This window comes from Somniosus microcephalus, chromosome 16, assembly GCF_052327205.1.
Source record: "Somniosus microcephalus isolate GS21.2 chromosome 16, FLI_Smic_1.0, whole genome shotgun sequence".
In the NCBI taxonomy this organism is placed as follows: domain Eukaryota; kingdom Metazoa; phylum Chordata; class Chondrichthyes; order Squaliformes; family Somniosidae; genus Somniosus; species Somniosus microcephalus.
Genome location: NC_141002.1, coordinates 38,153,925 through 38,175,506, shown reverse-complemented (window position 1 = coordinate 38,175,506; position 21,582 = coordinate 38,153,925). Strand labels below are relative to the sequence as shown.

The 21,582-nt window shown below is 44.3% G+C and overlaps 1 protein-coding gene across 7 annotated transcripts in view; it reads right to left on the bottom strand.

Annotated features, from left to right (window-relative positions):
* LOC147106078 (rho GTPase-activating protein 8-like) overlaps nt 1-21,582 on the bottom strand; it is an 89,796-nt gene that overhangs the window by 8,244 nt on the left and 59,970 nt on the right. For all 7 annotated transcript variants that reach the window (XM_086008826.1, XM_086008819.1, XM_086008824.1 and 4 more), the window contains 4 exons: nt 17,536-17,646; nt 13,328-13,401; nt 10,442-10,519; nt 908-1,036 (listed from right to left, as the gene is read on the bottom strand). In XM_086008826.1, coding sequence (XP_085864952.1) covers nt 908-1,036; nt 10,442-10,519; nt 13,328-13,401; nt 17,536-17,646 — 392 coding nt within the window. The remainder of the gene's footprint in view (nt 1-907; nt 1,037-10,441; nt 10,520-13,327; nt 13,402-17,535; nt 17,647-21,582) is intronic.

Sequence of the window (21,582 nt, the reverse complement as noted above, 5' to 3'; positions counted from 1 at the left end):
AGAGCTATTGCAACTCTAATAGCTTTGATTCCCGCTCTAAGCTGATCTCAGCTGAGTTCGGGTGCTACAACTGGCATCAGTGCCTCGGTGCTGGTCTATAAAATTCCCTCCCGTGATACAGTTCTCTGACTAATTGGTGGTGTCTCTGTAGTACAGGAACCGTAACACTGAAACCTACAAAATGATAACAAGATTCCCACCCACCCCTCACAGCACAGAAGCTAAGCCTCCTGCTGTGCCTCATCCAAGTAGCCATTCTTCATGTACAAGTCTAGACCGCAACAGCAGATCCAGCACATATTTTAGATTGAACTTGACTGGAGTCTTGACTTTGAGACGATATTCTTGTTACACCTCAACTGAGCTGTCGAGGTTGTGCCAGCTCTAAACCCCAGTGCCAGCATATGTCTGTAAACACTGAATGTATGTGCATGATGTGACAGTCATGATGTTGCTCAATATCTCAGAGGAAATGGAGTGCCCAGTGTGCAAGGCTAAGTTGGACCTGCTGGCATGCCACACATTTACATAAACATTAAATGGTGGTATTAATGCATATTATAAGATGCCGTGCTGATATCTACTGCCCTGCCATGGGTGGGTAAGTTTTGATTTGCACTATTAAGTAAATATGGCAGTGTCACAGTGGAGACTACAATATCACAATGCACATAGGTTTTTGGGTTCTATGCTGGCTCGGCATCACACTGACAAACTAAAGGTGGAGGCAAAAATAAGAGAACTCCGATTGTGCACCAAATCCATGCTGTTAGTTGTACAATTGCTAGCAGATTGTTTGCACTAACATCTACAGACATTAATCAGAGGGAGAAAGGAAAGCATCCCCAATTCAGTTTGTGCACTTGCATGAAGACATAAAGGAGGGAAGAATAGAACTTCTGCTTACTTCCAATGCTTTGGACCTGGTCGTAAATCTGAGAGGTTAGAAGTGGCTGTGGAAGCTCCCGGAGGAAAGTTTTCAAGATAACAGCAGGAATATGCTCATCTCCATACTCCTCAAATTTAATTGGTTTTCCTGAAAAAGATGGAATTAAGGATACATCTTTTCTCTCGATAATATATACATGATATATCAAAAGCCTTGCAAAAAGCCTTCCTCTTGTTACACTTACCTGTCTATCCTTATCACTTCTCAATTATACATACTTTTGAGTGATTTCAGTTCTCCCAGTTGCTTTGTTGTTGCATTCTCCCAGCTGTTATCTCAAAGATAGGTGGCATTGTATTCCTATTGGTGGTGGAGGCAGCTGGGAGAGTCTCCTGGCTTCTTGTATCACCAGCTCTGCTGCAACCATGGTTCCACGGGACTATCCCAACAGCAAGTGCCATGACCTGAATAATTTGAGGGTTTCCCAGCTAGCATTGCCACTTCCTCGTGCTGCCTTTTTTTTTTACCCGCACTGCCCATTCCCTTTTGGTTCTTCTCATCAGTCCCAGCTGCTATCCCATGCTGAGCACCCATGTCTTTCCCTACAACCTGTCACTGTCGACCCATACCCAACAAAACCCTCATCACTGTGCTTTTCTCAACAGCAACCCACACTACCCTCCCTAATGCTTGCACACCCTGCCATTCTACTGGTCTCAGATCTCCCCATCTCTTGATTCCATATCCCAACACCCCCTTCCAGTCCTACCACACTCTGGGTACACTCTTCACAGTACTCCCAAACATCAGGACCACTCTTCCAGATCCCACAATGCTACGTCCAGTGCCACCCCCACCCCATGTCTCCTGCTCCCAATGCTCACACCCCAACCTCCCCAATACTACTGTATCCCAACATTATACCCACTGCCCAACAGTGACACAACTTGCAACTCCCATCCCACCTCTGCCACACCCCAGCACATTACTTCCAAACCCCACTACTGCTATTCCAGCACACCCATACCGCAGGATCATACTGCTGTCGCTCCCATTCCATCACAGCCCTCCAATAGCCCCACATCTCAGCACCCCAAACACTAGCACTCTTACTATTCCCACACTGGATGCACATTCCCTTCTACCACTATTAAGTACTTAAGTCTGAAACTAGAGTATTAAGCTTAAATAAAGCCAATTACATAGGTATGAGGGGCGAGTTGGCTAAGGTAGATTGGAAAATTAGATTAAAAGGTTCGACAGTAGATAAGCAGTGGCAAACATTTCATAATTCTCAACGCATAAACATTCCATTGAGAAATAAAAACTCCACAGGAAGTGTGATCTATCTGTGGCTAACTAAAGAGGTTAAGGATAGTATTAGATTAAAAGAAGAGGCTTATAATGTTGCCAAAAAGAGTATAGCTGAGGATTGGGAGAGTTTTAGAAACCAGCAGAGGACCAAAAAAATTGATAGAGGGAGAAAATAAAATGAGAGTAAACTAGCAAGAAATATAAAAACAAATTGTAAGAGCTTCTACAAGTATGCAGAAAGGAAGAGAGTAGCGAATGTAAACATGGGTCCCTTAGAGGCTGAGACAGGAGAAATTATAATGGGGAATAAGGAAATGGCAGAGACATTAAACAAATATTTTGTATCTGTCTTCACAGTAGAAGCCACAAAAAACATACCAGAAATAGTGGAGAGTCAAGGGGCTAATGAGAGTGAGGAACTTAAAATAATTAATATTAGTAAAGAAAAAATATTGGAGAAATTAATGGGTCTAAAAGCTAACAAATCCCATGGACTTGACCTACATCCTAGGGTTCTAAAAAAAAAGGTGGCTACAGAGATAGTGGATGCATTGATTGTGATCTTCTAAAATCCCCTAGAATCTGGAACGGTCTCAGTGGATTGGAAGGTAGCAAATGTAACACCACTATTCAAGAAAGGAGGGAAGAGAGAAAATATGGAACTACAGGCTAGTTAGCCTGACATCAGTCATCAGGAAAATGCTGGAATACATTATTAAGGAAGTGGTAACAGGGCACTTAGAAAATCATAATATAATTAGACAGTCAACATGGTTTTATGAAAGGGAAATCGTATTTGACAAATCTATTAAGCGTTTTTTTGAGGATGTAGCTAGCAGGGTAGATAGAGGAACCAGTGGATGTAGATTTGGATTTCTAAAAGGCATTCGATAAGGTGCTACACAAAAGGTTGTTGCACAAGAGAAGGGCGCATATATTAGCATTGATAGAGGATTGGTTAATGGACAGGAAACAGAGTAGGATTAAATAGGTAATTTTCTGGTTGGCAGGCTGTAACTCGAGGGATGCTCCAAGGATCAGTGCTCGAGCCTCGGCTATTTACAATCTATATTAATGACTTAGATGAAGGGACCAAGTGTAATATATCCAAGTTTGCTGATGATACAAAGCTATGTGGGAAAGTAAGCTGTGAGGAGGACACACAGAATCTATAAAGGGATATAAACAGGTTAAGTGAGTGGGCAAGAAGGTGGCAGATGGAGTATAATGTGGGGAAATATGACATTATTCACTTTGGTGGAAAGAATAGAAAAACAGAATATGTTTTTAAATGGTGAGAAACTATTAAATGTTGGTGTTCAGAGCGATTTGGGTGTCCTTGTACATGAAACCCAAAGAGTTAACATGCAGGTACAGCAAGCAATTAGGAAGGCAAATGGTATGTTGGCCTTTATTGCAAGGGGGTTAGAGTACAATAGCAAGGAAATCTTGCTGCAGTTGTACAGGGCTTTGGTGAGACCGCACCTGGAGTACTGAGCATAGTTTTGGTCTCCTTACCTGGGGAAGGATATACTTGCCTTGGAGGGGTTGTAACGAAGGTTCACTAGATTGATTCCTGGGATGAGAAGGTCGTCCTTTGAGGAGAGATTGAGTAGATTGGGCCTATACTCTCTGGAGTTTAGATGAATGAGAGCTGATCGCATTGAAACAAGATTCTGAGGGGGATTGACAGGGTAGATATGGAGAGGTTGTTTCCCCTGGCTGTAGAGTCTAGAACTAGGGGTGCACAGTTTCAGGATAAGGTGTCAGCCATTTAGGACTGAGATGAGGAAAAATTTCTTCACTCAGAGGGTGGTGAATCTTTGGAATTCTCTACCCCAGAGGGTTGTTGATGCTCAGTCATTGAGTATATTCAAGGCTGAGATCGATAGATTTTTGGACTCTAAGGGAATCAAGGGACATGGGGATGGGGCCGGAAAGTGGAGTTGAAGTAAAGATCAGCCATGATCTTACTGAATGGTGGAACAGGTTCAAGGGGCTGGATGGCCTACTCCTGCTCCTATTTCTTATGTTCTTACTCCCTCTTACCATTTCGCATCCCAAGCATCAAATTTTACAAGTGTCCACACACTCCTAATACCTTTGCTACTCTCAACCTCCATGTCTTCCCACCACTTGCCACTTACTCCTACTGCCTCACACCTTTCCCTGCCTTCTTGTGGTCTCCGAACACCTTTTGCTCCTCCAACCCTCAGTGCTCATCCTTTTCCACCATCAATTAGTGGCTCCAATAATACATGGGAACATAGGAATTGCTGGATGAAAAAACGATCCATCTAGTTTGCCTTCTACCATCCCGCAACAGTTGTGGAGTTGGGCAAGGGTAGTAGTCCAAATTCAAGTGTGCATACCTTCACTTGGCAAGTTTGATAGTTTTACTGAAGCCTCATTTAATAAATCATGCACTGTTGAATTTCAATGCACCAACATTTGCGATCGGAGGCTTCCCGCGTGGATGCCTCCGACCTGCAAAATTTCTACAAAAGTACCTGGTGGCCTGGGAAGAATGGCGGCTTGCGATCCTGGGCCTCTCCAGGTCCGCGCGGACAGAGCCCCACGTAGCCCAGGGGCGCATGCGGTTCATAGACACTCCTGGGATCACGTGGACTGGCCCAACCAATAAGAGAGAATCCCCATTCATACTTCTGACAGGTCCGTACGTACGGAACTGTCAAAAGTATGAATGGGGATCACTTAAAAAATACACCAACACATCAAATTTTTTTTTTTTAATTACATATTTAAAATTAATTAAAATGCTATTTAATTAAATATTTTAAACAAATATTTAATTTAAATTTTTTTAAATGTTTATACGGGGCTAAAAATAAACTTACCTTTTTGAAGAATATTTTTAATTTATAAATGAGTGTTAAAATTCTGAGAGTTTCATGCGCTTTGCATGCCTAAACCTGGCACTTTCGCGGCCCCTACGGGTGCGTACACACCTCGTATGCACCCATAGGGGGTCGCAAAATCCGGCCCATTATTTTAAACTAAAATACAAAACTGCTTTTTGAGGGGAAATCCACGTCCAGTGGGGGAAAAATTCATCCCCTTAGCGCCGCCAGTATGCCAGTAGATGGCACTAATGCAGCACTGAGGCCAGTACGGACAGGGCGAGGTGAATCCAGCGCCACACGCCAAATCGGGACCACCCCCCCCCCCCACCCTGCTGTAGCGCTGCCAGTAACAGCTGTCGTCAGGGACCTCAACGCCAGGGAGATCGTGACGCTCACTGGACTCCCGATTTCCCAAATTGCTTTTAGCCACTTAACTCACCGCCTGGAGTAAACACCAACAGGAAGAGCTGGCATGCAGCACCAAGAAGCTGGCTGCAGGGACGTTATTTAAAGGGATTATCAGTAAGTGCAGTTTCAGCAGCTTTTTGTTAATCTCAGTTACTGCAACAGTTTCATTGAGTAATTTCAAGGTTCTTTTGCATCAGGAGTCTTGTGGCAAGTACAAAATAGCTACATTAATATGAGACAGAATTAATTAATAAATGATCTCATAGTAAAAGATCCTCTAGGTAAGAGTGATCATAACATGGTTGAATTTCAAATTCAGTTGGAGGGCGAGAAAGTTGTATCTTAAACCAATGTCCTGATCTTAAAGGCAATTACAATGGCATGAGGGTAGAACTGGTTAAAGTGGACTGGAAAAATAAATTAAAAGGTAAGACAATTGAAATGAAGTGGGGGACATTTAAGGAGATATTTCATAACTCTCAACAGAAATATATTCCAGTGAGAAAGAAAGATTTTGAGAGAACGGAACACTATCTGTGGCTAACTAAGGAAGTAAAGGATGGTATCAAATTGAAAATGAAGGCATACAATGTTGCCAAGATTGGTGGGAGGCCAGAGGATTGGGAAATTTTTAAAAACCAGCAAAGGATGACTAAAAAAAGAGAAGATAAATTATGAGAGTAAACTGGCAAGAAATATTAAAACAGATAGTAAGAGCTTCTACAGGTATATAAAAAGGAAGAGAGTAGCTAAAGTAAACGTTGGTCCCTTAGAGGATGAGACTGGGGAATTAATAATGGGGAACAGGGAATTGGCAGAGACTCTGAACAAATATTTTGTATCTGTCTTCATGGTAGAAGACACTAACAACATCCCAATTATGGATAATCAAGGGGCCACAGGGAAGGGGAAACTAAAGACAATCACTATCACTAAAGAAAAAGTACTTGGTAAAATAATGGGGCTAAAAGACGACAAGTCCCCTGGACCAGATGGCCTGAATCCGAGGGTCTTAAAAGAAGTGGCTGCAGAGATAGTGGATGCATTGGTTGCAATATACCAAAATTCCCTGGACTCTGGAGAGGTCCCAGTGGATTGGAAAACCGCAAATGTAACACCCCTATTTAAGAAAGGAGGGAGACAGAAAGCAGGAAACTATAGACCAGTTAGCCTAACAGCTGTCATTGGGAAAATGCTGGAGTCCTTCATTAAGTCAGCATAGCAGGGCATTTGGAAAATCATAATGCAGTCAGGCAGAGTCAGCATGGTTTTATGAAAGGGAAATCATGTTCAACAAATTTTCTGGAGTTCTTTGAGGATGTAACGAGCAGGGTAGATAAAGGTGAGCCAGTGGATGTGGTGTATTTGGATTTCCAGAAGCCATTCGATAAGGTGCCACATAAAAGGTTACTGCATAGGATAAGAGCTCACGGAATTGGGGGTAATATATATTAGCATGGATAGAGAATTGGCTAACTAACAGAAAGCAGAGAGTCGGGATAAATGGGTCATTTCCCAGTTGGCAAATGGTAACTAGTAGGGTGCCACAGGGATCGGTGCTGGGGCCTCAACTATTTACAATCTACATTAATGACTTGGATGAAGGGACCGAGTGTAATGTAGCCAAGTTTGCAGATGATACAAAGATGGGTGGGAAAGCAAGTTGTGCAGAGGACTCAAAGAATCTGCAAAGGGATATACAGGAAACTCTCGATTTACCGGCACCCAAACAACCGGAAATCTCGGTTAACCGGCAAAATTCAGGAGTAGGTTCAGCTAAGTTTTCCTTCATATTAGTGGCCGTTTCTTGATTCTTGGCTGTGTAATCGGGGGTTCCTGCACTTGTTGCTAAGCAACAGGAACGCTTGGTCTGTGGCCGGGGTTCTTGCAGCTGTTGCTAAGCAACAGGGAAGCTTGGATTTGTTGCTGTGTACGGAGCTCTCGTACCTTTTAACTATAAAGAGTTTCCTGTAGACAGGTTAAACGAGTGGGCAAACATTTGGCAGATGGAGAATAATGTGAGAAAGTGCGAGGTTATCCACTTTGGCAGGAAAAATAAAAAAGCGAATTATTATTTAAATGGAGAGATATTACAAAATGCTACAGTTCAGAGGGACCTGGGGGTCCTTGTGCATGAAACACAAAGAGTTAGCCTGCAGGTACAGCAAGTAATCAAAAAGGCAAATGGAATGTTGGCCTTTATTTCAAGGGGATTGGAGTATAAAAGCAGGGAAGTCCTGCTACAACTGTACAGGGTATTGGTGAGACCACATCTTGAGTACTGCGTACAGTTTTGTTCTCCTTATTTAAGGAAGGATATACTTGCATTGGAGGCAGTTCAGAGACAATTCACTAGGTCATTCCAGAGATGAAGGGGTTGACTTATGAAGAAAGGTTGAGCAGCTTGTGCCTATACTCATTGGAATTTAGAAGAATGACAGGTGATCTCATTGAAACACAAGATACTGAGGGGGCTCGACAAGGTAGATGCAGAGAGGATGTGTCCCCTTGTGGGGAAATCTAGAACTCGGGGGCATAGTTTCAGAATAAAGGGTCGCCCTTTTAGAACTGAGATGAGGAGGAATATCTTCTCTCAGAGGGTCGTAAATCTGTGGAATTCTCTGCCCCAGAGAGCCGTGGAGGCTGGGTCATTAAATACATTTAAGGTGGAGATAGACAGATTTTTGCAAGATAAGGGAGTGAAGGGTTATGGGGAGCAGGCAGGGAAGTGGCTTTGAGCCCAAGATCAGCCATGATCTTATTGAATGGCGGAGCAGGCTCAAGAGGCCAAGTGGCCTATTCCTGCTCCTATTTCTGATGTTCTTATGTACATTTATTCTTCAAAGATTTAAACCGCAACACTTGGTAAGATTAATGGGGGCTGTACTGGCATGCCACCTCGCCCTCCAGGTTCTAGAATGGAGGTAGCATAGGCAGCGAGAAAGACGGGAACATGTGCGCAAAGAGAGGACAGGGATGAGGAGGAAGAAGACATGGAACAGGAGGAGGGAGGAAGCAGCCGGACAATCGGGCTTCTGAACGGGCTGTCCGTGATGTGGTGTGCCACCTCCCTCCATAGTGCGGCAGACTTGTGGTGAGGGCCTCCTGCCAGCTGGTGGATACAGGACTGCCCACCTTCTCTCCAGTGCAAAAACCAATGCCTCCAAAGCTTCATGGGAAAACCTGTGGGCTCTCTCCCTGGGGCAGTGATCTGCCATGAGGATTTGTAAATAAGTGCTCCTTTTCCTTGTCCTTCTTGTTATGGTTGTTGAGGCAGCAGCACAGCCAACAATGTTGAGAATGAGGTGCTGCAGCATCAATGAATCTCCCCTTTAAGTAGTGAAAAAAGCCTGGGGCAATCATGAGTTGTGATTAGACTGCACCCGATATTGGTCCAGCCTTTCAATGTAATGCCAATGAGCTTGGGTTTTAGACTTGATTTAAGACTCCAATCATTTTATTGAGCAGTGAGGATGAATTGTGTGTGCAGTCTAGAGCATTTTCACTTGGCGCTAATTCACCATCTTTTGTCCTAACACCGCCTATTCCTTGGCTATAACGAATTTCTAGCCCACTTCTTTTGTTGTTTTATATTGCTACGAGTTTAGCTCAGATTTTGGGTGACTGCAATCGGAGAGTGGTCTACCAGTGTTTACAGTACTAAATCCAGCTCTCTTATCCTGCTCTCAGACTAAAGAAAAATTGTATGTATATATGATTCTGTTGAAATAAAGGAGCCAAATTTATTAGCGTAAAAGTCAGGAACCAGTTCATTGACATCAGTCATCCAGAATTTCATCTAAACAAGCACCAGTACAAAAGCATGTTTTAACGTCATTGCCACAAGCAGGAGAATCAAACCAATAATCCATTTTTGTGAAATCCCTCATCACTTATGTGAATCCAGCTCAAATATATAATGAGCAGAAATAATACTGCACTAAGTTCAGTGCCATTCACAACTCCTCAGATAATGAAGCAGTCCATGCCCGCCTGCAACAAGACCTGGGCATCATTCAGGCTTGGGCTGATAAGTGGCAGGTAACATTTGCGCCAGGCAATGATTATCTCCAACAAGAGAGAGTCTAACCACCACCCCTTGACATTCAACAGCATTACCATCACCAAATCCCCCACCAACATCTTGGGGTCACCATTGACCAGAAACTTAACTGGACCAGCCACATAAATACTGTGGCAACAAGAGCAGGTCAGAGGCTAGGTATTCTGCGGCGAGTGTCTCACCGCCCGACACTGCAAAGCCTTTCTACCATCTATAAAGGCACAAGTAAGGAGTGTGATGGAATACTCTCCACTTGCCTGGATAAGTGCAGCTCCAACAACACTCGAAGCTTGACGCCATCCAGGACAAAGCAGCCCGCTTGATGGACACCCCATTCACCACCTTAAACATTCACTCCCTCCACCACCGGTGTACCGTGGCTGCAGTGTGTACCATCTACAAGATGCACTGCAGCAACTTGCCAAGGCTTCTTCGGCAGCACCTCCCAAACCCACGACCTCGTCCACCTAGACGGACAAGGGCAGCAGGCACATGGGAACACCACCACCTCCAAGTTCCCCTCCAAGTCACACACCATCCTGACTTAGAAGTATATCGCCGATCCTTCATCATGACTGGGTCAAAATCCTGGAACTCCCTACCTAACAGCACTGTGGGAGTACCTTCACCACACGGACTGCAGCGGTTCAAGGCAGCAGCTCACCACCACCTTCTCAAGGTCAATTAGGGATGGGCAATAAATGCTGGCCTTGCCAGCGACACCCACATCCCACAAACGAATTAAAAAAAAAAATCACCAGCACTGGGAAGTTATCACATGTGTGCCTGGAACAATAAAGGAATGTCAGAGTGCTAGACATCCCAGGTATTATTTCATCTTCCTGCATTATAAGCTAGTGTTCGAGTAATTACAATGACACAGATGGCTAGATGAACACCTACCCAGATTATATTGTTTCTGGATTTCCTTTACGACCTGGATGTTGGCTGATCGTCTGAACAAACCTTCAGTACGAAGTGCTGTAAACAAAAGAATATTGAAATTTTCAGCAAGTTGTTCTCCGTATTGCTGCACTCTGAATCTGCTAAATGCAATTCAAGAAAGAGACATGGTGGTATTTTCTGAGATCGTCCTATTGGTCAATAGCCTCACATAAGAGGATATCACGATAGCGCAATCACGATTTTCCATCCATTCATTTTAATAGACAGAAAGTCATGGAAAAAACACCCTCAATTTCCTAATATGTGCAGCCGCAGGGTGAGGGTCCTCACTGATAACATAAACTGAAAATTACCCCCTTGATCTTCATGCCTGAAAGGCGGCACAAGGGCCTCACGATTGAAATGACAGGCAACTGTTGAGCAATGGACGATGCATTTTAACAATACTGGAGTCAATGTTTAAAAAATATAATTTGAATCCCAAAATTTGGCAAGATCATAGCCCTGAAAGCATTTCTCTGTATGGTTCACTGTGTGGGTTTGTGGACATGGTGGGCGTGAAATTCGGTAGCGCCCCATTTCGGGGTGGTAACGCTGGTGAGGCGGGACATCCTGCGCCCAGCGATGAAGTCCAGCCCCGGCTGCGAAATTCACCTTACCGCCCCGCTCACGAAGTCACTTCCTGGTGAGGTGGTAACCGAGGTGATGTCGGGGTGGTTAAAGGGGAGGGCCGCTGTGCACTCTGCAGAGCCTCTGATGGCCCCAACTAGGCCACCAGGGCAGCGTGGTGCCATGGCAGCACCCCAGCGCCAAGACACGGTGCCGGGCTGCGTGATGGCGGCCAGAACCATGCCACGGCCCACTACGGAGGGCCAGCCGAAAAAAAATAAAATGGCGGTGCAGGTCACGGCCGCACCTCCCCTTTAACTACCGCCCTGCAAGCAGAGGTCAGTCCAGCTCGCGACCCATGAGGCTGGCGCTGACGCTGCCGGTGGCAGCCTTGCAGGGCACAGCCAAATTTCTGCCGCGGGGGGGGGGGGGGTAAGGTAGCGCCTCAGCCATGCCCCGGCGAATTTTGCGGGAGGTGCTTCCTCCCCCCCCGGGCGATAACCCCATTGCGCCCTGTTAGCGACCCTGGAGGTGCTAACGGCAGGCGCAAAGGAGCCGCATTTCGCCCCCAGTATCTTTTAGCCGACAGTGGGTATTAGGAACACAGAAACAAGCAGTGAGCTCTGTGTAAGAGAGCATCCACAATGAAGGATGAACAATAGTGACATCATCACTGCAAATGCGAGTGATTTCCAGAAGAGCACCATCAATAGTCATACACCAGCTTTATGCCCATAATCCACTGCAGCATTTCTGATTCAGTTGCATCATTATGGGGAACAGCTGGCAAAAGTGAATTACTTCCCCACAGTAGTGTGAAGTGAGGGATGGGGAAAAGAAAGCTAGAGAAAAAGGTCATCTCTGGTCCTCTTTTTAATACCTCTAAGTAACCTATTCTATAGTAGTAATGAAGGATGTTGCCTGGAAGTGTGTTGCCCACTCACGCTCAAGTCATAGGTGCACAGCATGGATTGGGGGCGGGGGGGGGGGGTGGTGGTGGGAAAGAGCTAACAATCAGTAAGGAGAGGTTAATGATCAACAGCAAGATCCATTTAGCCTTAAGCAGTTGTCCATATGTAGGAGAGAGATATTAGCCATGTGCTACATGTTGTGAAACCATATGAAGAAAGGGTTCAGAATTTTGTTACACCAAGTGCAGAGAGGAAATCTGTCCTTGGTATCAATCCAGAGAACAGCATAGTGTAGACATTAGAACTTTTCAAATTTTTGTTTCTCCAAGGGTAACATTCACAACTTCTTGTCCCTTTAAACCATATCCAGATCCTACTTGCAGCATAGGACCCCGATTTGCATGCAGTAATGAGGCCCCCACCTAATTCAGGTGGACTCCAGGCCCACCCAGTGGAAGATCCCAGGAAATATGATGACGGGTGGGATCTGAGCTGGAAAGAGGTGATAAGTGCAGCACAGCTATTTTAAGGTCCCTACCACCCCCCCTCTGTTGGGTAGGCCAAGTTAAAATTGGTCCCTATTTAAACTTGGAGAAACTATGATGAAGGCTCAAAGCTAAAGAGTTAAAAGAAATATGAAGTAAGTCATGAAATAGTGATTAAGTGATGTCAAACTATGGCTTTAAATCCAAAAGATCTTAGCAGGATGGAAACACTGAGGGAGATAAGGAGTTTCACAGATTTGAGGTGCTAGAAAAGAATGAGTTAGAGCAGAAGACTATGCCATGAGACTGGACTTCAATACAATGATGACAGAGAGAGGAACAAGAGCATGTAGAATGCCATATTTGAAGTTTAGAAGGGATGAGAGAGCAAAGTTCAGAGGAACGATGACCATAATAGTGTTTATAAAAGGGAGACAAGAAAGGTTGGTGGCTAGAGGCAAGAGGGAGACACCCATCAGATAACAAGTTTTCTTCTGCATCCTATCCAGGAGTGTTAAAGACATGGTAGAAGAGTCTTCCCACATGTGGGACAGTAAATAATGGATGGGCTTGGGGTTTTTTGAGAATTATTGAGATGTTGAGGAGAAATTAAATGATTGAAAAATGAAACGGAACTTCTTGGGGGCAGTTCCACTTAAGGACAGAGATAGTAAGGCCAAGAAAGTTGATGAATGAAGGACAAAGGATGGAGCCAATGGCAAGAGGTGGTAGCTGTTGGTCAGGCTTAGGAAAGATAGTAATTAATTAAAGTCGATCTTTTTCAGATTACTAACTGGAGGGGGTAGGCTACAATTGCTTAGATATAAATCATATTAGGAGCGAACATTCTTAACAGAGAAATGACACATGAAACATACCTTTCTGCTTCAGGAACAGCACAGTCTGCCTCATTACCAGAGGAATAAGATCTCCATTCCCTTTGTCTCGGAGACTAGTATTTTAAAAAAAGTAATGCGTTTAGACACATCTGTGTAGCTTACTTGCACACAAATTACTTTTATTAAAATATTTTATAATAAAAACATTTTGTGAAATGCCACATATACAACAAAAACTTTCATTTATATAGCATCTTTAATGTCCCAAGGCACTTCACAGGAGCATAATCAGACAAAAACTGACACCAAGCCAACTAAGGAGACATTAGGTGACTAAAAGCTTGGTCAAAGAGGTAGGTTTTAAGAAGCATCTTAAAAGGAGGTAGAGGGGTTTCGGGAGGAGAGTTTTTTTTTTTATTAGTTCCTGGGATGTGGGTGATGCTGGCAAGGCCAGCGTTTATTGCCCGTCCCCAATTGCCCTGGAGAAGGTGGTGGTGAGCCACCTTCTTGAACCGCTGCAGTCCGTGTGGTGAAGGTACTCCCACAGTGCTGTTACATAGGGAGCATAGAGCTTAAGGCCTAGACAGTTGAAGGCACAGCTGACAATGGTGGGGCAAAAGAAGTGGGGGATGCACAAGAGGTCAGGAGTTGGAGGAATGGAGAGTTTGGGGAGGGATGTAGGGCCAGAGGAGGTTATAGAGAGAGGGAGGGGCGAGGCCATGGAGAGATTTGAACACGGAGAATGAGAATTTTAAAATCCAGGCGTTGGTGGACCGGGAGCCAATGTAGGTCAGTGAGCACATGGGTGATGGGTGAACGGGACTCGGTGCGAGTTAGGATACGGGCAGCAGAGCTTTGGATGAGCTCCAGTTTATGGGGCGTGGAAGAAGGGAGGCCAACCAGGACTATTCCAACGTGCTCAAGACTGGAGGTAACTAATGCATGGATGAGGGTTTCAGCAGCAGGTGGGCTGGGGCAGGAGCGGAGACAGAAATAAGCAGTGTTGGTGATGGAGAGGATATGGGTTGGAAGTTCAGCGCAGTGTCAAATAGTCTGGTTCACCCTCAGACAGTGGCTGGGGAGAGGGATGGAATCGGTGGCTAGGGAATAGAGTTTGTGGCGGGGCTGAAGACAATGGCTTCAGTCTTCCCAATGTTTAATTGGAGGAAATTTTAGCTCATCCAGGGCTGGATGTCAGACAAGCAGTCTCTGATAGAGCTGGGTGTCGTCATCCTTACATGTGGAACCTGATGTCGTGTTTTCGGAAATGTCGCCTAGGGGCAGCATATAGATGAGAAATAGGAGGGAGCCAAGGATAGGTCCTTGGGGGACGCCAGGAGGCAACGGTGCAGGAGCGGGAAGAGAAACCATTAGAAGAGATATGCTGACTACGACTGGACATGCACTTCTTTAAATTGTGACATACAATCTTGTTTGGACTTTTGTTTTATATTTCACTATTGGAGCACCATTCCAATAATAGATCCAGTATAACAGATGCCTAGCCACTAAAGAGCTCAGACAGCTTTAAAACTTGATCATCCACACTCTGAAATCCAGAAAACCTTTTCTGTCCATTAAGGCGCTTTACACTGCATTGAATGTGCCACGGGAGTGTTGAGAAATAAAACATTTTCACAGGATAAGACGTTAAGGAAACCTTTTGTTAAAGTGGCCCTGAACTTCATACAATCGAAGGAGATGTGCAGCATACATGAGCTCTCCAGGGTCTGGAACAACATAGATCATCATCACACTGGTCACAAGCCATTTCACTATATAAACATTTTGAGAGCGAGGGGGGTAGGTTTAGGATTGCTGATCATGACAAAGCAATATTTTTTTTCTGGCATGCATGTGCATTAGTGATGTACATTGCTCTGACCCCAACCTTTCCAGAAGAGAAACATTATTTTGTATACATTTGACTGCTCCGCTCCAATGGGGAAAAAACTGAAAAAGAAAAATTACCAAATAGTGCAGAATAATCCAAGGATCAATCCCAGATCTGTACTGAAGTAGCTGATTAAAGGTCCTACAATTCATCTATGTACCCTTGCACTAGACAGGAGAAAAATCAGTCAGGGCTCCAACTTACCCTGGCTATCCAGTGACCAATGTTCCCTCTTATTTTTTTCGTGCGCGGGCCCTTTAACTGGCTGCGCGACCCATTCAAATTTTCCTGCATGCGCGGTTTTTCCCATAAAAAAGCCAGTGAGCGGCCTGCGCGGGACCACCAGACTGCTGCGCGGCTTAACTGGAACACTGCCAGTGACCACGGCTGCGTTTCAGGAGGAGGACAGGATCAGGAGGCACTGCCACACCCCAAACAATTGAATGGTCTATCAACACTCAATGCCCAGGCTCACATGTGAAGAACGGCCTTGGGTGAGGTACCAGAAGGCTGCAGCGTTCATGGAACTATAGCTTGCAAGAGTTAGGCCTTGATATTAAGTCCCCACAACGGGCGGGAGAGGCGTTAAAATGTGAAATCCACATAACCCAAACCCAACATGGCACACACACCACCATTTTTACGGCGGCAGAGAACGGCGAGTCCGAGAGTTGATAACAAACTTAAATCAGGATCCTACAGTGCAATTGGGAGCCAGATTGGAAATCAACGGCTGCTGCACGGGTTTCCCAGGGGTCGGGAAACTCAGCAGATAAAAAGGCAGCGGGAGCTGCCAGCACACCACGGTAAGCGGCTCCTTTAGTACTCCTTGTGGGCCAAGAGGAGCAGGTATGCTTCCCCCAGGTCACTCAAGAGAGCCTTCAGCCCTCCCCAGCCCCCATCTCCAGCCTTCCTGATCGCGGCCCTCCTGCCTGCCGGCCAGGCTGTTCCTCTGCCAATCGGGAGGCAGACCTACAAGATTCGAATGGGGTCCTGCCATCCTTGCGGGATTCTTCAGACGATTTCAGCCTCACCCGCACCATCCCCGCAAATATCGAGGGCCTAGTGTCTCAGAGAGGAAAGGGCAGAAGAGTGCTCATATTTATTAACTTAGCTTGAGTGCTTTACGATAATATTCCTTTGGGTGTCTTATGTAAGACTCAAGCTATATTATCGTAAGAACATAAGAAGTAGGAGCAGGAGTAGGCCATACGGCCCCTCGGGCCTGCTCTGCCATTCAATAGGATCATGGCTGATCCGAACTTAGACTCACGCCCACTTCCCTGCCCTCTCCCCGTAACCCCTTATTCCTTAACAGCTAGGAAACTGTCTATCTCCGTTTTAAATTTATTTAATGTCACAGCTTCCACAGCTCTCTGAGGTAGCAAATTCCATAGATTTACTACCCTCTGAGTGAAGAAGTTTCTCATCTCAGTTTTGAAAGGGCAGCCCCTTATTCTAAGATTATGCCCCCTAGTTCTAGTCTCACCCCCTAGTTCTAGTCTCACCCATCAGTGGAAACATCCTCACCGCATCCACCTGATCAAGCCCCCTCACAATCTTATGTTTCGATAAGATCGCCTCTCATTCTTCTGAATTCCAATGAGTAGAGGCCCAACCTACTCAACCTTTCCTCATAAGTCAACCCCCTCATCTCCGGAATCAACCGAGTGAACCTTCTCTGAACTGCCTTGAGAGCAAGTATATCTTTTCTTAAATATGGAAACCAAAACTGTACGCAGTATTCCAGGTGTGGCCTCGCCAGTACCCTGTAAAACTGCAGCAAGGCTTCCATCCCCCTTGCAATAAAAGCCAAGATTCCATTGGCCTTCCTGATCACCTGCTGTACCTGCATACTAACCTGTGTTTCATGCACCAGGACCCCCAGATCCCTTTGTACTGTAACACTTTGCAGTTTCTCTCCATTTAGATAATAACTTGCTTTTTAATTTTTTCTGCCAAAGTGCATAACCTCACACTTTCCAACATTATATTCCATCTGCCAAATGTTGTGCCCACTCACTTAGCCTGTCTATGTCCTTTTGCAGGTTTTTTACGTCCTCCTCACTCACTGCTTTCCCTCCCATCTTTGTATCGTCGGCAAACTTGGATACGTTGCACTCGGTCCCTTCCTCCAAATTGTTAATATAGATGTAAAGAGTTGGGGTCCCAGCACTGACCCCTGCAGAACACCTTACGATAATATTCCAGTGAGTTTCCCAGTTGAGCAATCAACTTAGCAATGTTTCCAAGTTATTTGTTTTGTAGATTAACAATTTATTTTAAAACAAGCTTCCAATATGAGATTGCAAAATCAATCACAAAACCAGGAATGAAACAGGTGCAGACTTACTATTGCAGACTGACTCCAAACTGTTGCTGGGGAAGTGGAGGTCGGGGTGGGGGAGTCCTTGCTGGTCGAGGTGGTCCTCCCTTTTGGGAAGCTCTCAGCTTTTCATCATACCTGACAAAGATACAGATATAGCATATTAAGCTTTTATAATTACCCCACCACAATCTCCTCTTCAAGTTCCCATTGTTAAACTTTCTTAAGGGCGGATGGCAGTGAATTTCACACAGTGCTGCTCTATGTATTCAACCACCAGGAACTGTACCGCCATAAAGAGCAGACTGCTCCAGTGGCCATTCCTCTTCTATGGAGATCTCCAACTCCACTACCATGAAACAATACATCTGTAGACTTAAAATGACAACTGTTCCAATCAGCACTGCCATATCCAAATGTAAAGTCAGCATTGTGATTTAAAAAGCACCATTACTACCTCAAGGTCACAAACAAGCCTGCACAATACTTCACGTACATAATTTAATTTTGCACTTTTTTCAATAAATTGTAGTCTCAAAAAAATGAACACATTGCTTATTCTAAAGAAGTTGACATTCCAGTGAATTGCCGTGCAATACAATATACAAATGTAACATAAATAGGTTAGGAGCACAGGCCTGTGGCCTTAGAAATATCACTATAATGGACAGTGGTTATATATTAAAATATAGGAAACTATTTCTCTGTTACATGCTGTGGAAAAAGAAACCTGATGACAGGAGTTCACTATTTGCCCGAAACAGATTTCCATTACAATTTAAGAACATAAGAAATAGGAGCAGGAGTAGGCCAATCGGCCCCTCGAGCCTGCTCCGCCATTCAATAAGATCATGGCTGATCTGATCCTAACCGCCAATCCACTATCACAGAACCATCTCCTGAATCTAACAGAATTAGACACACGAAATAGGAGCAGGATCAGGCTACACGGCCCCTGGGCCCGCTCCGCTACCCACAGGGCCATGTCCGATCCGAACCTAGACTCATGTCCAAATTCCTGCCCGCTCCCCATAACCCTTAATTCCCTTTACTTCTAGGAAACTGTCTATTTCTGTTTTAAAGTTATGTAATGATGTAGCTTCTACAGCTTTTTGGGGCAGCATATTCCATGGACCTACCATCCTCCGAGTGAAGTAGTTCCTCCTCATCTCAGTTTTGAAAGAGCAGCCCCTTATTCTAAGACTATGCCCCCTAGTTCTAGTTTCACCCATCATCGGGAACATCCTCCCCGCATCCACCCGATCCAACCCCGTCACAATCTTATATGTTTCAATAAGATCGCCTCTCATTCTTCTGAACTCCAATGAGTAGAGTCCCAATCTACTCAACCTCTCCTCATATGTCCATCCCCTCATCCCCGGGATTAACCGAGTGAACCTTCTTTGTACTGACTCGAGAGCAAGTATGTCCTTTCTTAAGTATGGACACCAAAACTGTACGCAGTATTCCAGGTGCGGTCTCACCAATACCTTGTACAACTGAAGCAATACCTCCCTATTTTTATATTCTATCCCCCTAGCAATGAAAGCCAACATTCCATTGGCCTTCTTAATCACTTGCTGCACCTGCATACTAACCTTTTGAGTTTCATGCACCAGGACCCCCAGATCCCTTTGTACTTCAGTACTTTCCAGTTTCTTGCCATTAAGATAATAACTTGCTCTACGATTTTTCCTGCCAAAGTGCATAACCTCACACTTTCCAGTATTGTATTCCATCTGCCAAATCTCTGCCCACTTACTTAGCCTGTCTATGTCCCCTTGCAGGTTTTTTTATGTCCTCCTCACTCACTACTTTCCCTCCCATCTTAGTATCATCTGCAAACTTTGATATGATGTTACACTCGGTCCCCTCCTCCAAATCGTTAATATAGATTGTAAAGAGTTGGGGACCCAGCACTGACCCCTGCGGAACACCACTAGTTACTGATTGCCAGTCTGAGAATGAACCATTTATCCCAACTCTCTGCCTTGTTAGATAGCCAATCCTCTATCCATGCCAGAATATTACCCCCAATCCCGTGATTTTTTATCTTAAGCAATAATCTTTTGTGTGGCACCTTGTCAAATGCCTTTTGGAAGTCTAAATACACTACGTCCACTGGTTCCCCTTTATCCACCCTATATGTTACTTCCTCAAAGAACTCCAGCAAATTTGTCAAACATGACTTCCCCTTCATAAAACCATGCTGACATTGTCCTATTAAATGATGATTATCCAAATGTCCTGTTACTGTCTCCTTAATAATGGACTCCAAAATTTTACCTACCACAGATGTTAGGCTAACCGGTCTATAGTTTCCAGCCTTCTGTCTACTGCCCTTTTTTAAATAAGGGTGTTACATTAGCAGTTTTCCAGTCTGCCGGGACCTTTGCCGAGTCCAGGGAGTTTTGGAAAATTATTACCAATGCATCCACAATCCCTACCGCCACTTCCCTCAAGACCCTAGGATGTAAGCCATCAGGTCCAGGTGATTTATCTGCCTTGAGTCCCATTATTTTACCGAGTACCACTTCCTTAGTGATTTTGATCGTGTTTAGCTCCTCCCCCCCTTTAGCCCCCTCTTTGTCCAGTGTTGGGATATTCTTAGTGTCTTCTACTGTAAAGACTGATGTAAAATATTCATTCAGTGTTTTTGCCATCTCCATATTTCCCACCATTAATTTCCCGGTCTCATCCTAAGGGACCAACATTTACTTTAGCCGCCCTTTTTCTTTTTATATAACTATAAAAACTCTTACTATCTGTTTTTATATTTTTTGCTAATTTACTTTCATAATCTATCTTCCCTTTCTTAATCAATCTTTTTGTTATTTTTTGCTGTCTTTTAAAGTTTTCCCAATCCTCTATCCTCCCACTAGATTTGGCTACCTTATATGCCCTTGTTTTTAGTCGAATACTATCCTTAATTTATTTACATAGCCATGGATGGCTGTCTTTTCTTTTACACCCTTTTCTTCTCCATGGAATATTTTTTTTTTGGAAGTTGTAAAATAACTCCTTAAATGTACACCACTGATCATGTATCGTCTTACCCTTTAATCTATTTTCCCAATCCACTCTACTCAATTCCGCTCTCATACCTTCATAGTCTCCTTTATTCAAGCTTAGCACGCTTGTTTGAGATCCAACCTTCTCACCCTCTAATTGAATATGGAATTCAACCATGTTATGGTCACTCATTCCAAGGGGATCCTTTACTAGGACATTTTTAATTAATCCTGTCTCGTTACACAGGACCAGATCTAAGGTTGCTTGCCCCCTGGTCGGTTCAGTTACATACTGCTCAAGAAACCCATCCCTAATACACTCAATGAACTCATCCTCAAGGCAGCCCTGCCCAATTTGATTTGTCCAATTAATATGATAGTTAAAATCCCCCATAATTATAGATGTTCCCTTATTACAAGCCTCAACTATTTCCTGATTGATACTCCGTCCAACAGAGTTGCCACTGTTCGGAGGCCTATAGACTACGCCCACTAGTGTTTTTTTCCCCTTATTATTCCTTACCTCCACCCAAACTGTTTCATTATCCTGATCTTTTGACCCAATATCATTTCTCTGTATTAGTGATTCCTTCCTTTATTAACATAGCCACCCCGCCTCCCCTTCCTTCCTTCCTGTCCTTCCTGATCGTTAAATAACCTGGTATGTTTAATTCCCAGGCATTGTCACCCTGCAGCCATGTTTCTGTAATGGCCACAAGATCATACCCATATGTAGTTATTTGTGCCATTAACTCGTCTATTTTGTTACGAATGCTACGTGCATTCAGATAGAGAACTTTCACAGATGTTTTGTGACACTTAGTTCCTGCTTTTGCCCTTTTTATTACTTTACCTTTTACTCCATACCTTCTGCCCCTTCCTGACATGCTCTGGTTTTCAATTTCCCCACTGCTACCTAAGTCTATGACCTTCTCTGTTGTCATTTTTATTATTTGCTCTCTAGGAACCTCCCCCCCACTAGTTAGTTTAAAGCCCTCTCTACAGCCCTAGTTATATTTAATTGCTAGAATCATAGAAATAACAGCAAGCTCATTGTGCATGT